Consider the following 15,742-nt stretch of genomic DNA (forward strand, 5'->3'; position numbering starts at 1 on the left):
TGCAGTCACTCGAGGGTTTTTCTGAGCCTGCCTTCTTCCCTTTTCTCCCCGGTCCAGGTAGTGTTAAAGTTCCTTTAACTTTGAACATGCAAACTATGCTTCCAAAGGTGTCTTTAGGACCATTTAGTGCCTTCGCTATTTTTTGTGCTTTTTTGTGTCCTGTTCCTTGTTTGTGAAGTTTGTGAAGGCCGATGATATCTTCACGTAACTTTTTGGATCATTCTTTTGACTTGCAGACCATATTTCTAAAATGCAGTCAAACGTGACATTTAACAAACTTAGCCAGTTCAGTTATTTCATGTGTTCTAGCTCAAGCACACCTGGTGCAACTAATGAAGCCCTTGATTAGTTACATCAGGTGTGTTTGAGACAACACCTGTTTTGCAGATTTGTGCTGTTGTGAGGGATTCTGTTCAGGGGGTTGAATCATTTTGAGACTGCAGAAGTCATTAAAAGTTTAATTTTCAGTTGAATAAAACTACTTGAAACATTTGTTATGTTGAGCTATTTAAATTAATTTAGTTTGAAGTCTGTATATTTTGCCAATAAACCTGATTAGCAATGGGGGTTGATGCATTCTGATTACAACTGTACATTAACATGAAAATATATATAAAAAATAACTTTTTACATAAAAAAAGATGTATGAATAATCAAGGAAACCCAAGTTACAGTCCAGTAAATGTGTATCTAACATTTACTTTATAAAAATTATTAAATATTTCTAAGCAAAAAAATACTGTACTTGATGAAAACAAAGTCTGAACTATCAATCAGAGGACAGAAGTCATGAAGTAGATTGTGTACAATAAGTTTTTCAGCAAAGTTTTGGTCATATTGATCATTTACAGGCCCTATTAAAATGTGCATATTAAATGACACAGAAGGCTAAAATATTCATAAATAGACATTATGCTTATTTTTAAATAAAATTTTACAAAGAATGTTTAGTTTAAGTTATGAAAGAGTAAATGTTTTAAAATTTTAGCTAAAATGTTGTAACATGCATTGCCAAACAAGCATTGTTTTTTCATTTAATTTATACCCCCAAAGAGCTGACGTATCCTGGGGGATACAAAAATTAAAATAAAAAATAAAAGTAATGTTACAAACATTTAAATTCCACATAAGGCATTTTTTATATAAAAATAAATTCTTGCTGATTAATGAGGTTATGCACATTAAATTTCTGTCTTGAGGTTAAGTGATTGTATAGCTTTGAATTTCGTAATAAAATCGACAGAATTTTAAAGTGGAGAGACTGCTTTATATTAAAAGTAACAAACCATAAAGCTTATTGCGTTTATTAGATGACAGGCGTGCTGAAAATGTTAACTGAAGTTTTGTTCATGCTGCGCATCAACAGAAATCAGCCCAGACTAAAAGATTTCAGATTTAAGAAATAATATCATTGCCGATTAAAATCGAGACATTAATGTTGTCAATCCAGAGCTAGTGTTCAAACAGCTGACATGTATAACTGTTGTAGCTTATCCATGTTGTTTGCACGAAATAGATGTTGAACACAGTCAAAACATGTCATCAGAGTAGCGCCAATTAAAAGTGTTTCGTTCCTCCAAAACCATTTCAGCCCGAAAACGAAAAGAGCTTTTCGGACTAAAAGTTTCGATAGCCGAAATTTCGGTGCATCCCTAAAAATTATAATTAAAATGACAAAAACACACAACAAAATTACTAAAACTTTAAAATTAAATCCAAAATTATAATAGTATATCGATGATACTAAAATAACACCACAGAACACAAACTCCATCAGTAAGTCAGAAAGTGTTGATGTAAGAAGAATTGCATACATTGCATATTTGGAGCTGATACCACACGTTGCTCTGTGTTTGCTGTAGTAACGGTTCTCCAAGTCAATCTTCGTCTCCCCAATCAGGTCATCGGTTCCCACCAAATCCCAGTCATAGATGGATACAGTGAGGGTAGAATCCATTGGGAGTGTCGCTTCAATATCAAAAAACCTGGGAGTTTGAAGGCAGTTGATATTATTATTATTAATATTATCTAGTAATGAATGAGAAGTCTTTAATCAACAGTACTAACTTTCCAAACACAGGGTTGAGTTGCTTAGAGATATAGTTCTCTTTGTCCTTGATGTCTGAATTTCCGAGCTTGATGGCGATATATGGGTCGGCCTTCCCATTGATGTCTGCGGGATGCAGATCTGTTGCCTGAGACAAAGACATAACAATTATACAAATGGCCAAACACAAAAAGACTCAATGCACTGCTCTAAGGTCTGTGGTGGTACTACTACATACCCTGATAACATAGACCCGGACGAGGATGTTAATCGGATCGTTGTGTGGGATGTTCTGGAACATGCCCATGTTGGAATCAAATCCCGTTTCTCTGTACGCCTCATCCGATACAGGGACTTTGTAGATACACAAGGAACCCTACAGTAAACACAGCAAACAAACTCAGAGATGAGCTTCAGAATGTTGAATGTGTTTAATACATTTGCGGATCACTCTTTGGTTCACATTATTTGTATGGTAGTATGTTTACGAAGTACAAATTTACTGTATCAAACTGTAATAGACACCGGTTTCATAGATCGATGATATACAGTTTCATGTTGTTCATATAAACAACTCCAAAATGTAAATCATCTGGGGCCAGATTGACAAAGATCCTCTTAAGAAAGAAGTTTAGAAAATTTTGACTCATTTTTGTGGTTGTTACTCAAATTCAGCAAAAAAAGTCTCATCACATTGTTTTGGTAACATTAGTTAACTACATTGGTTAAAATGAACTAACAATGAACAGTACTTCTACAGCATTTATTAATCTTAGTTAAAGTTAATCTCAACATTTACTAATACAGTATTAGGATCAAAAGTTGTATCTATTCACATTTGTTTATGCACTGTGAACTAACTTTAACAAAGGTTAATAAATGCTGTAAGAACTGCTTAGTGTTGGTTCATATTAGTTGTTAGTAATGTTAACAAATGAGACCTTATTTTAAAGTGTTATAACTAAATCTTTTGTTGTTTACGAGAGTCGGTGTGAGAACTGCAATCTATTCTAGAGCTCAAACTAAACATTTCTTCTCATTAGATTTGGTCACTACATAATTCCATTTTGTGTTATTTAATAGTTTTGATGACATTACTATTAATGTAACATGAAGAAAAGTTAAAGTGCCCCTATTATGGTTTTTCGAATATTCCCTATCATGAAGTGTGTAATGTAGCTGTTTGTGAATGTAAACGTTCTGCAAAGTTCTGCACGATAAATAAAGTTATTGTCTCTCAAAAGACAGAATCGACTCTGAACGCCTATACGAGTCATTTGTAATTAGTATCTCGCTGCATGACAGTCCTACGTCACTAGAAAATATATTTGCTTTATTTGCCCTTTGTTAGGGTTAGGGTTGTCCGATGTCCGCCCGCGAACAACTTTTCCCGCCTTCAAACACATAATTTTACTGACAACTGCTTCTCAAATCTCAGAGTTCAATGCGGGATTCGCAAAACATTTGTTAGTATTGGAGGGAAATATGGGTCAGTACTCAGTTTATTTGGACCAACTTGCTCCTCAGAATCACAACTTGTAAGTATGATTAATTATTGATGTATATATTTTCTACCGGATGTTCAAAATTTTTAGTTTTGTGTTTTATATTGTCTAAGTTTCCGGCTAACCGCCTAACGTTATTACTTAATGTCTCACTGAAATAGTTCTGCAAATCAGCTGTGGGCCACTATTACCTAAACCTGTGTCCATAAATGCAGATTGTCTGTCGTCTAAAGTTTGCAAAACAAATCTTGATGTTAAATAAATAATAAATATAGCTACACATCGGTTTGTTGATAGACATACACTTGTTAATGCTAAATTGGTGAGGGATTACAGTTAATACATCTCATAGTGTACCTCAAACTCAGTAGCGTATCACTGAGAAACTGCTCCAGTTGTCCTTGCGATGGATGACTAACTATTTCTTCCAATGTTCCAATGCTGAGCTTTAGGAAGCCTCCGTAGCTGAAGTTTATGGTAATGGGCGTATTGTTTTCAGAATGGGCGTATACGTGCACTGTAAGCGGTAGACCATTCACAACATACTGGGTCATCTGGCCAATCAGAGCAGAGTAGGCTCGCAGAAAGGAGGGATTTAGAGAGACTGATTCATGCGACGAAACATTTGAGAATCATTGAACAATGTGATGATGCGCAATGTATATTATGAGTTAATGAAAGTGTTTTTTGACCTTTGATGCATGTAAACCTGTTGTAGGAGACCTCCAAAACAAAATCAGGAGCCTTTAACATAGCATAATAGGATCACTTTAATAATAGTAATAGTTATAAATTATAATTATAAAGCATGAGTAGATGTGTCCAAATGTACAGATAATTAGCAAGTCAGAAGCAAGAGGAAAGATGGCAATTGGATAATGATTGATGACAAACCTTGAATTTGCCAATAAGTCTGTCTTCATCTGCTGCATTCTGCTCAACATCAGCATCATCAGAACACTTCCCTCGATACAGGTTAAAGGTGTGAAGCCAATCTTCAAAGGTGCCGTACTCGTATTCAAGCTCTCTGTTGTACACCTGTAGAGGAAACAAGAATTCCCACACTCTTTTACACCCTCAAGGCATTACATATGTTGGCCTGGCCTCGGAGTCGATTTCCAAAAAGAATAAATTCCAAGGTGTAGGGAATCCAGAGTTGATTCCAAAAGTTGGAATCCATTCAATCAAAGGAAATCGACTCCTCTTTAAGAGCTGTTTTCGGTAATACAGAGATAATCATTATTCTGCCTCTCACTTGCTAATAATGATTTGAAGTACAATTCATTTCTGTGATCAGGTTATTTTGGACGATCTGTTTCAATGAACCTGTGAAAAAAAAAAATCTTATAAACTCAAAGATTTAGTGTTACATGGTAAGATTTGTTTGTTGTCCACAATTGAAGGTTTTGAACCTCATTGCTGCTGGAACCTGAGCACACATCAACGGCCTCTCTTGTCGTTAGCACAGATAAGCACACGGAGTTCCCCCGGTTGCATCAGCTGCATTCTACAAGAGGCAATTTCCTTTATAAAAGAGCTACACTGTGGATTGCATCTTTTTAAAGATGCCTTCCCATCCGTGTCCTTCTGAGTGCGGGCGATTTCTCTCTCCCTCAGAGGGCCACAAGTGCTGTCTTCAGTGTATGGGCCGCCCTCGTATTGAAACACTCACCTCGGTTCTGAATCGGCCCATGTACAGGCTTCCATTTAAGATGTTCACACAGAAACACATGCTCTCATGTGTCCAACATCAAGATTTTCGCGGAAATAGATCTGAAAGACATGTACTTTAATGTGTCGACCCTTCCTAGGGACAGGCACTGCGGTTTGCCTTCGAAGGACAAGCATACCAAGGTCCTCCCTTCGGGTTTTCCTTGTCTCCTTGAGTCTTCACGAAAGTCACAGGGGCTGCCCTTGCCCTGTAAACTACCTTGATGACTGGCTAATCTTTGCCCACTCACAAGAGCACCTAGCCACTCACATCCCGGGAGACCTCAATCACACAGCCGATGCTCTCTGGAGACTGCATCCCCAGGTGGTCCAAGGGATCTAGAGTCAATTTAGGAAAGCACAGGTAGAACTGTTCGCCTCACAGAAATCCTACCACTGTACACTGTGGTATTCCCTGACCAAGGCCCCCTCGGCACGGATGCACTGGCTGACATCTGACCTCACTTCCCCCAGTAAGCCTCATTGCAAAGACACTGTGCAAAAACCGGGAGGAAGAAGAACAGGTTCTAATGATTACGCCGCACTGACCCAACCAGACTTGGTTCTCAGAGCTCATGCTGATTACATCGACCCCTCCCTGACGAATTCCCCTAAGGAGGGCCCTTCTTTCTCAGGGGGAGGTCACAGTGTGTACCTGCGCCCAGACCTCTGGAACCTCCACGTCTGGTTCCTGAATGTGATGAGGAGGAATTCAGAGGCCTATCACTAGCAGTGATAGACACAATCACATTTAGACAAGAGACCCCTTCACAAGGCGACTGTATGCCTTGAAGTGGGGCCTCTTCACTACATGGTGTTCTTCGCAGGGTGAAGACCCATGGAGATGTGGCCGTCCTTTCCTTTCTTCAGAAGGGCCTTGAGAGGCGCCTATCCGCATCCACCCTGGAAGTGTACATCACTCCAATAGTGGCCACCCCACGACACTGTGTGTGGAAGGTCTTTGGGGAAGTACGACCTGATCATTAGGTTCCTGAGAGGTAAACAAAGGTTGAATCCTTCAAGACCTCGCTTATCCTCTCTTGGGATCTTTTTCTGGTCTTATAGGCCTTACAGAAAGATCAGTTTTAGCCATTTCAATCTGTTGAGCTTAGTGCCCTCTCTATGAAGATGACCCTTCTGATTAAGCTCGCCGGCAGACTCTCAAGTGGTCCTGAGACCCCGGCCCGTATTTGTGTCCAAAGTTGCTACTACTCCCTTCAGGGACCAAGTGATAAACTTGCAAGTGATCCCTCATGACAAGGGAGACTCAGCCCTGCCTCTGTTGAGTCCGGTGCTCACTTTGCACATATACCTGGACCGCACACAGAGCTTCAGAAAATCTGAGCAACTCTTTGTCTACTTCAGAGGTCAGCAGAAGTGGAAGGCTGTCTCCAAACAGAGATTTCCCCACTGGATTGTGGATGCCATTCTCCTGGTTTACCAGTCCCAAGATGTACCGTGCCCATTGGGAGTGAGCGCTCACTCCACCAGGGGTATTGCGGCCACATCGGCTTTGGCGAGCGGTGCTTCATTAGCAGACATCTGTAGAGCTGCGGGCTGGGCAACACCCAGCACCTTCGCAAGATTTTAAAATCTCCGCATGGAACCAGTTTTGTCTTTTGCCTTCCCCCTCTCTGACGTGGTAACGTGCACCTTTCATCTCAAAGAGTTCCCCAGGTTTGGTGAACCCAGGACATCTTTTCTACCTCCTAGCACTCATCGGTAGTGAGTTCGGTTGAGGAGCTCACCACCAGGCCCATTACTCATGATATGTCCCTTTTAGGCGAACCCTAGTAATCTGGCTAGTGGTCCATGTAGTGGTTCCCTAATGTTGACCCCGTAAGATGTATTCTTCCACTGTTCTGTTTCCCTATCTAACCCTGTGCCTTCCCCCTCGAGCCCACCCCAGCGACTCTTCCATGTAGTTCACCCCATTAGGTGAGTCCTTAGGGGGACCTTTCCATATACTAACCTCCCCTTTGGGCAGGATGTGGTCTCCATAAATTTCCTTTCTCAATAGAAGAGTACGCTTCCCAATGTTAACCAGGTGATCTCAGCTGTAAAAACAAAAAATCCTTTTTGAAAAATCAGAAGAGGTCTTCCAAACATTGTGGCATTTAGTATAGGGACCCCTAGTGTCGGTATTTCAACACAACGTCGAAAGTGATCAACAGAAAGGGAATCTCAGTTTAGTCTAACCCTCGTTCCCGAATGGAGGGAACGGAGACGTTGTGTCCCTCCTGCCACAACTCTGAACTACTGCTAAAGTGGTCGAGATGTTGTCTCAGCTCCTCAGCATGCGGTGTGTGGCGTTGGCTGCCTTTTATACCCGTACGTCCAGGGGCATGCCAATACATGCAAATTCCACAGGCCAGTTAGCCTTTTCTGAATACGTGAGAGGTGTTTGGGGCTCCCAAGCGTGACCCCTAGTGTCTGTATTTTGACACAACATCTCTGTTCCCTCCATCAGGGAACAAGGGTTACACTAGTAACCAAAAAGTTAATGTTGTGGTTATTTTAGCATACAGTTTACTTTGTACATTCTATGCAACAACATAAAGTCAGAGTAAACTTTATAATTGAATTGAACTGTGCACATGCATTTTAGACAATATTTTTCTTGCACCATCCCTGCAATAAGTTAATGTCCTTGAATGAGTGTAAAATATATCTTCATACTTGTGAGCCTTCATATTATGAGATGGCTACTTTCTATGATCTTTATATGTTGTGGTCATGGACAGACTAAGTGAACATGTTCCTCCTATCTTTTAATTGCAAAAAAGTATCGCAAACAGCGAGGAATCGTCGATTCTTGAAATCGAGTCCATCGATTTCAGAAACCAAGAATCTGAAGGTCAATTCTAAAACATTTTTAAATGGATCGGCCTTACACATCTGCTATCCAAAGAGATGAACGACTTCATCTATGCCTTACCTTTTCAAATGTACTATGGTTGTTAAACACCTAACTACAAATGTACCTTCAGCTCTTCTATTTTATGCTTCTTCTTCTCTGATCCGCCCTCCCCAGTCATGGCTTTGTTCTTGTTTCCCTTTCCTCTCTTCTTCTTGGTCCCTTTCAAATCAGAGGCATTAGGGACGTATTTGGTTATCAGTGCAAAGAACATAAGAGAAGAGAACAAGCAAACATGGATTTTCAATAATGCGAATGGAGAGGATACAACAGGATAAGTTGTGTAATATACGTAAATGTGGATTAAATGTAAATGAATATCTGTCAACTAACTTCATCTGGGCAGTACTAAAAACAGATGTGTTATAAAAAAAAATATTTTTATGGAAATGATTCATATACAATTTATTGTCTTATGCATTAATATATATTGTATGCGAATATCAAGGTATGTCCAATTTAATGAGGAAACTCACATTTAAACACAATAAAAATGTATATATATGTATAATATTTCACTGGACTGAAGCAGCTTAGGTTTACTTGATTATCCAGACATCCTTTTATAGAAAAATCTCAAATACGATCACCAGGCTTTTAAAGGTTTATTTGTTAATCTCTCAATCCTCATTGGGTTACACTTTATTTCGATAGTCCACTTTAGACATTCTACCAACTATTAGTAACTTTTCAACTACATGTCAACTAACTCTCATTAGAGTATTAGTAGACTGTAGTAGACTGTCAGTAGACTGTTAGGTTATGGTTAGGTGTTAGGGTTCGGGTTAGGAGAACAAGTTACTTATAGTCAGTAGAATGTCTTTTGGGGGCCCGACTAAATATAGTGTTAGCTGATATTAAGCAGACAGTCGACTAATACTCTAATGAGAGTTAGTTGACATGTAGCTGCAACATCACTTATAGTTAGTAGAATGTCTAAAGTGGACTATCGAAATAAAGTGTTACCCATAATTGTATTGCATTGCATTATGTTTTAAAACTAAAGAGCTTTGATAATAAACCTAAGCATGTAAATATCATCTTACTTAGACATTATTGGCAGATATAGAGTGACGACTGCTATTAATTAGCATTTTATGTAAGTAATCTGCTAAACTGTTATAAAGATCTCATTGTTTTCCATGCATCCGAATTTCACATTTTTATAACTGTCATATAAATATCAGCATTTGCAGCAATTTTTGCTCAGTTTGGGCCTCAATAAAATTGAGCTGCTTTTCCTTCATATTCTCACTGTTATCAGACTATATTAGCCATAAACACCTGATCTATCAAATATGATACGCAACAAAAAAACATTTTTTTTTCTTTTTTTTTTAACAAATATTTTGTCTAATGGTTCAATAAACTGTTCCATTTCAAAACAATATTTCATGTCAGGCATTACAGGGTTAAATTTAACGTTGATCGATTTGATTAGATTTCTACAGGTGTCTTGTATTAGAGACATAAATAATAAATGACACTGCTTCAGTTACCTCCACCCTCTCCAGAGTCAAAATCGTCCTTTTCCTCAGCTTCTGATTCTTGTGCTTTAAGGACCTAAATCGTTCATTAAATAATATAAAATTTTCTCAGTAAAAAAAAAAAAAACAGAATCATACATTTTTATGGATTTCAATACATCTTCTGGCAAATGTAATATAACCTCTTTCAGTGTTTCAATCGAGGAAAAGTATTTGGACCACCAATCCAGCATGCTTTCATCCAGTTCCTCCTCTTCGACCTCATCACCCTTCTTCCGCTTCTTTTTCCCTTTCCCAGCTTTGTCATCGTCTGGCTGCCACAGTGTTCAAGACACAAAATTCAAAAAGCCCGTTTCACACAAAAATAAGGAATTTATGAATGTTAATTTTCCCCAGCTAACGGAACATTCTCAGAACTTTGGCTAATGTTCCCTCACAGTTATAAACAAACGTTCTACCAGTAACGTTAAAGGATAATTACGGTATTTAACACTTTGAGTCTATTTTGTAGTTTGTTTTGGATGAACAAGAGTGGTGGACAAAGAAATTTTGACTGGTTCCTGTCTCGACTATTTTAGAATTGCCCATGACCGCTTTATAATGGGAGTCTATGGCCATGCACAAACATGTCCTTAAAAAAACCCTTAACGTTCGTTTTCAAAACTGTTCAACTCACCGAGTGGTTAGTGGTGTTCGTTGATGATTAAAACCAAATATATCGGCGCAATGTATGATTTCATTCCAGTAATTTTTCTATAGTGGAACTATTTTTTCAGATACCTCACAACCGCGTATAAACTTCCGCTCGATATTTGAGTCTGAAGTGTTGGCAAACTCCCGACCACTTGATGGCGATAACCACTTTGCCGTACGCGGGTCCTCCAGAATCCACCTTTTGATAATCCATTTTAGATGTAATGATTTTTTTGTTTGTTTATTTCGCTAACTTACTACGGGAACACTTCTGAGAGACAGAGAACCGAGCGAAAAGACCATAAAAGACTACAGCCAAATGTAAACCGCCCCCTTTCCGTTTCCGGTAGCGCAGTAATATCAACGAGCAATGAGTCCTCCAACGGAAATCAATGGGATTTTACAAAACGCCAAATATGTATTTTGCCTGTATCTCGCTACGCTACTTGTTTTGGAACATCAACGAACACCACTAACCTCTCGGTGAGTTGCACAGTTTTGAAAACGAACGTTAAGGGTTGTGTTAAGGACATGTTTGTGCATGGCCATAGACTCCCATTATAAAGCGGTCATGAGCAATTCTAAATTAGTCAAAAAGTCGAGACAGGAACCATTGTCAAAATGTCTTTGTCCACCACTCTTGTTCATCCAAAACAAACCACAAAATAGACTCAAAGTGTTAAATACCCGAATTATCCTTTAATGTTTGTTCAAAGTTTTCTGGTGTTTGATAATGTTCTTAAAGCGTTAGCACAAAAACATTTACAATAAGTGAAAATATTTTTCTTCCGTCTAATGTTTTAAAAATGTAACTAGTTGTTTCAGAATGTTCTGAGAAAATTCAAAAGTAACATTTGCATAATGTTTACAAAACGATGAAATGGATCGTTCCCTTAACATTTGCATAACCAAGAAGAAACATTTTTAAAAAGTTTAAAAAAAAATCTAAATCTTTATGAGAACATTAGCAAAACATTCTTAGAACATATTTTTGTCAGCTGGGATGAATGTTACAGGCACTGAACATAATTAGAACGAAAGAAACACATCTGATATCTGTATACTTACCATATCGACTTTAACCACAGCATCAGATGACTGAAAACAGATTCAATACAATTAACAAGTTCAAAAGTCAGCTTAGTGCATAATCTCTTATTTAAATATAAGCATTTTTTTATGAAATCGCTATTGCATTAGAATATGATTTACCGTACCAGCCAAAACTTTGGACACAACAACTTATTGTAATAATAAAATCAAATAGTTCCGTCACAAAAACTGTAATAACACACATGCAGACTGCATGATAGTGATGAAAACATGTCACACACATGAAAACACTTATATTTGATGGTATGAACAATAGTGAAGGAGAAACATGCATCACTGCACACTTTTCCTGCTTTTGCTTCACTATTTAATCCAACACCTTCACAGTTTTAATTATATGTGACTCCAAATGTTTGACGGATAAAGTTAATAGACATATTTAAATTAAAATTTTGTAAAGTCTCCTACCGAGTCAAGTTTGACCACTGTCTCGGTCTTCTTTATGGCTGGTTCTGGCTCTGTGTGGATCACAACCTCTTCTGTAGAGGAAAAAAAACGTTACTTGTGCTTGGTATAGCTGAGAAATATGGGATATAAAAGTATACACTACCAGTCTAAAGTTACTAAATATAAAGGTTCAAATATTTTCCCATTTACATGATTTAAATGCTCTTAGATAAAGGCTCACATCTATGCCATGGATGCAATAAGACAGTCATTTAAAGCTTCTCAACTAAAGCTACATGTTGAACAGCGCTGCACACACACCCATAGCAGACCAGCTGTTGACACTCTTGTCCGCCGGCCTGTAAATGAATTTGCGTAGAGTTGTGACGGCATGAGAGCCGACTAGCGTGTAGCGCCCAAACGCCCGGCAGTCTACCACCCGAATGTTCAGAGGGGGATGGAGAAGCTCGTTCTCGGGAAGGTCCTGCGGGAAAATCCTCAACATTATCAAATCTGTGTAGTGCGATCAACATCATTTTGAAAACCCCGAGATATAAAAGTGCAAAAACTCACCACTTCGAACCATTTGACCAGAGTGCTGAAGTTGGGGTTCTTCTTGTAGTTCTGAATTAGCGCTGACTGAATGCCTTTCCCCGCACACTCGATGTCCACGCGGGGACGGTCAACTTGGGCCAGGTTCACCCGCTTCAAGTCCCTCAGGCCCCAGAACAGAACCTGCACAAATATTTAGTTTATTTAATGGCATTCAAACATTTTTATAGTTTTTAAAGCTGTATAAGTGCATCTAGCTATTTTATAAAGGGGCACCAGTGACGGCACTTCTGTGGTGTAATTTAATAGTATGCATAATGGACAGGCTCAAATCCTGATACACTACACACATTTCAATAATAAACCACGCAAAATTGCAACCTACTGCACTGTATTTTCATACATGGAAAACTGGACTTGACTTTTTTTTTATCATATTTGATCAAATCACGATTATTATTTTTTAAAGATAAGTTTTCACTGTAATAATTATTGAAATGTCTTCAGAGCCAATTACATACTTTTGAATTATTCAGAAGTGAGAATATAGATTATTAATGCCTTTAGTCCCACTATGCCAGCATATTATAAATATTACTCTACAAGTCCTTTCAAATTTTCGACGTATCATGTATAAAGAAATAAATTAATTTAAACCATCACCATGTTTGGAAGTCACATTTGTGAATAAGAGGTTCGACCAATTGGCAAAAGTCATTTTCACAACAAGCTGACATTTAAATGGATATATAATACATCTCACATTAAATGCTAAAACTCTTTGACTGTATTGTGTTCCCAAACTAATATTTTCTAAGTATTTCGCAAAATGTAACTACAGTATATTACCGTCCAGCTCTAATCTGTCAAATGTGACTATAAGGCATGAAGATATTAAGTTGTTATAAACATTACAGTTGCCACAAAATCAAAACTGATAATTCGTATTTTTTTATGGAATATTGTTCATGTTCCTGGTAATCTTGAATCAGAATTACAGCGACATCTGTTCCCTGCTGATGTAGGGCGGGGCTATAACCTGTCAATCACAAGAGATCCACCAATAGCAAACCACAACCATCCAATCAATTCCCCACAGACACAATCAAGCCCCGCCCACATTGGTTCTTGTTCCAGAAGCGTTTCACTCGATATACGACACAATAGAGAAGAAAAGACGAGCACAACTTCTCTTTCATGACGACTTTCACATTATGATTTTGTATAAAGCCATATGTTTTACATCACTTTAGGGCTGTGAAACGATTAATCGCATCCAAGATAAAAGTTTGTGTTTACATATTATATGTGTGTGTACTGTGTATAATTATTTTGTATATATAAATACACACAAATGCATGCATATATTTAAGAAAAATGTGTTATTTATATGTAAAATATTTACTGTATATTTATATAAAATACAAATTATATATATACAGTATACATAAGGAAATATTTCTTAAATATATACATGCATGTGTGTGTATTTATATATACTAAATAATTATACACAGTACACACACATATATTATGTAAACACAAACTTATATTTTGGATGCGATTAATCGTTTCACAGCTCTACTTGACACATTTTGGCTTCAAACCAACGAAATTCACCAAAAGACAATGAAATTTATACCTAAATACAATAATTGTGTAACGTAATTACCAAAGGTAAAACATATTGAGGTTGCCTAGGCCTCAACATGACACAAGATAACGAACAACTCACCTCAATTCGGTATTTACTCAAGACGGGTCTTATGCCAATAGGAACGGGCAGGATTGGACCACGGTCGATATCTGTCGGTCCATCTATTGGAGGAAGATCGGCCTTTCCAGCTGGTCCAATCTGAAGGATTTACACAGTACATGAATATATACACACACTCACACACGTTTGCATACAATGGGGACATTCCATTGAAGAACTGTGTATTCTCTCCCCTTACACTAACCCGACCTCTAAACCTGCTCTTCACACACAACTTTCTGCATTTTTACATTTAAAAAAAAAACTTCAATTACTTTATTTTTTATTCCAAATTTACAAATCCCTAAAGGAAGGTTTTTTAAAATTTTTAAAAGGTTTTTTGAGATTTTGTCAGGTTTTGGTCACTTCTGGGTACAAATCTGTCCCCAAAATATAGTTAAGTAGGTACACACACACACACACACACACACACACACACACTAACCCGACCCCTAAACCTAGCCATTACAAAGACACACATACTCTAACCCGACCCCTAAACCCACACACACACACACACACACACACCTGTAGCAGTTCGAAGGCGGCGAGCATCTCTCCCGCTGTGCAGTTCCCCCGGTAGATCTGGTAATACTCTAGTTGAGGAGGGAAGCGTGGCGGCCCGTAATGCTCGTCTGACATCTTGGTTATGGGTTTAGCAAATGTCCTGCCCATGAAATCGGCTTTTCCCTTGAGAAGCACAATGAGATCGGAGCACATTCATGATTGTGAAAGCATGAAAAGCCGAAGAAAATGAACAATTCTGAGGATATGGACACTCACGACAGTGTCCTGGTCGTAGATCTCGATGACGATTATAGGAGGATCGTCTCTCAGTTCGCCAGCCTCACCATACAGCTCCACATTATCAAACACCAGCAGCTGATCCCATGTGGGACACAACGTCTCATTCAGGACCTGGGAGAAGTAATCAACTTATCACATCTTCCTTTAAACTTCTGTGGTGATGTACTACATCAAATCTCCTACAGTTCATTGCTCGTCTGCTCAAGCTGTAAAGCAGCGACAAACTACTTTTTTTTGTAGATACTCTCAGTTCAAGCCCGTCAAGGTCTATTATGTTCAAAGCTTTATTTTCCTCATTTAGCCGGATGGTGCTGACAAAATGTTTTTTGGTTTTGACTGACATCATTAAGAGCATAATTGTGACGGCATGAGAGCCGACACCTAACACTCTGGGTGTCCCGAAGATGAAGGAAAGTCTTACGGGGATGAACAACATGAGGGAGAGTCATTACTGACAGTTTATACATGTTTGGGTGAACTAACCCTTTAAAGTGTAGCACATAACATTCAATCACATTAAAATAAAAAATATGAAATAATACTTAGGTAATTCAATCGAAAATAATCAACATGTCATACACACAATGCAGGGGGTAATAATATTATATATATTAATAATAATAATAATAATAAGGTAACACTTAATTTCGAAAGTAGATATTTTACTAACTATAACTAACTTTGCAACTACATGTCAAATAACTCTCATTAAAGTATTAGTAGACTGTCTGATTAATATCTGCTAACACTTTATTATCCCCAACAGAT

The 15,742-nt window shown here is 38.1% G+C and overlaps 1 protein-coding gene across 1 annotated transcript in view; it reads right to left on the bottom strand.

Moving 5' to 3' along the window:
* Window positions 1-15,742, bottom strand: part of LOC307009086 (otoferlin) — a 47,557-nt gene that overhangs the window by 10,240 nt on the left and 21,575 nt on the right. The window contains exons 21-34 of the mRNA XM_079632504.1: window positions 14,951-15,085; window positions 14,696-14,857; window positions 14,147-14,266; window positions 12,433-12,594; window positions 12,181-12,343; window positions 11,881-11,951; window positions 11,428-11,457; window positions 9,849-9,980; window positions 9,679-9,742; window positions 8,247-8,341; window positions 4,447-4,590; window positions 2,286-2,423; window positions 2,068-2,195; window positions 1,815-1,985 (exon numbers count right to left, since the gene is read on the bottom strand). Coding sequence (XP_079488630.1) covers window positions 1,815-1,985; window positions 2,068-2,195; window positions 2,286-2,423; window positions 4,447-4,590; window positions 8,247-8,341; window positions 9,679-9,742; window positions 9,849-9,980; window positions 11,428-11,457; window positions 11,881-11,951; window positions 12,181-12,343; window positions 12,433-12,594; window positions 14,147-14,266; window positions 14,696-14,857; window positions 14,951-15,085 — 1,715 coding nt within the window. The remainder of the gene's footprint in view (window positions 1-1,814; window positions 1,986-2,067; window positions 2,196-2,285; window positions 2,424-4,446; window positions 4,591-8,246; window positions 8,342-9,678; window positions 9,743-9,848; window positions 9,981-11,427; window positions 11,458-11,880; window positions 11,952-12,180; window positions 12,344-12,432; window positions 12,595-14,146; window positions 14,267-14,695; window positions 14,858-14,950; window positions 15,086-15,742) is intronic.

The sequence above is a fragment of the Phoxinus phoxinus genome (genome assembly GCF_949152265.1).
Source record: "Phoxinus phoxinus genome assembly, chromosome: 13".
NCBI lineage: Eukaryota > Metazoa > Chordata > Actinopteri > Cypriniformes > Leuciscidae > Phoxinus > Phoxinus phoxinus.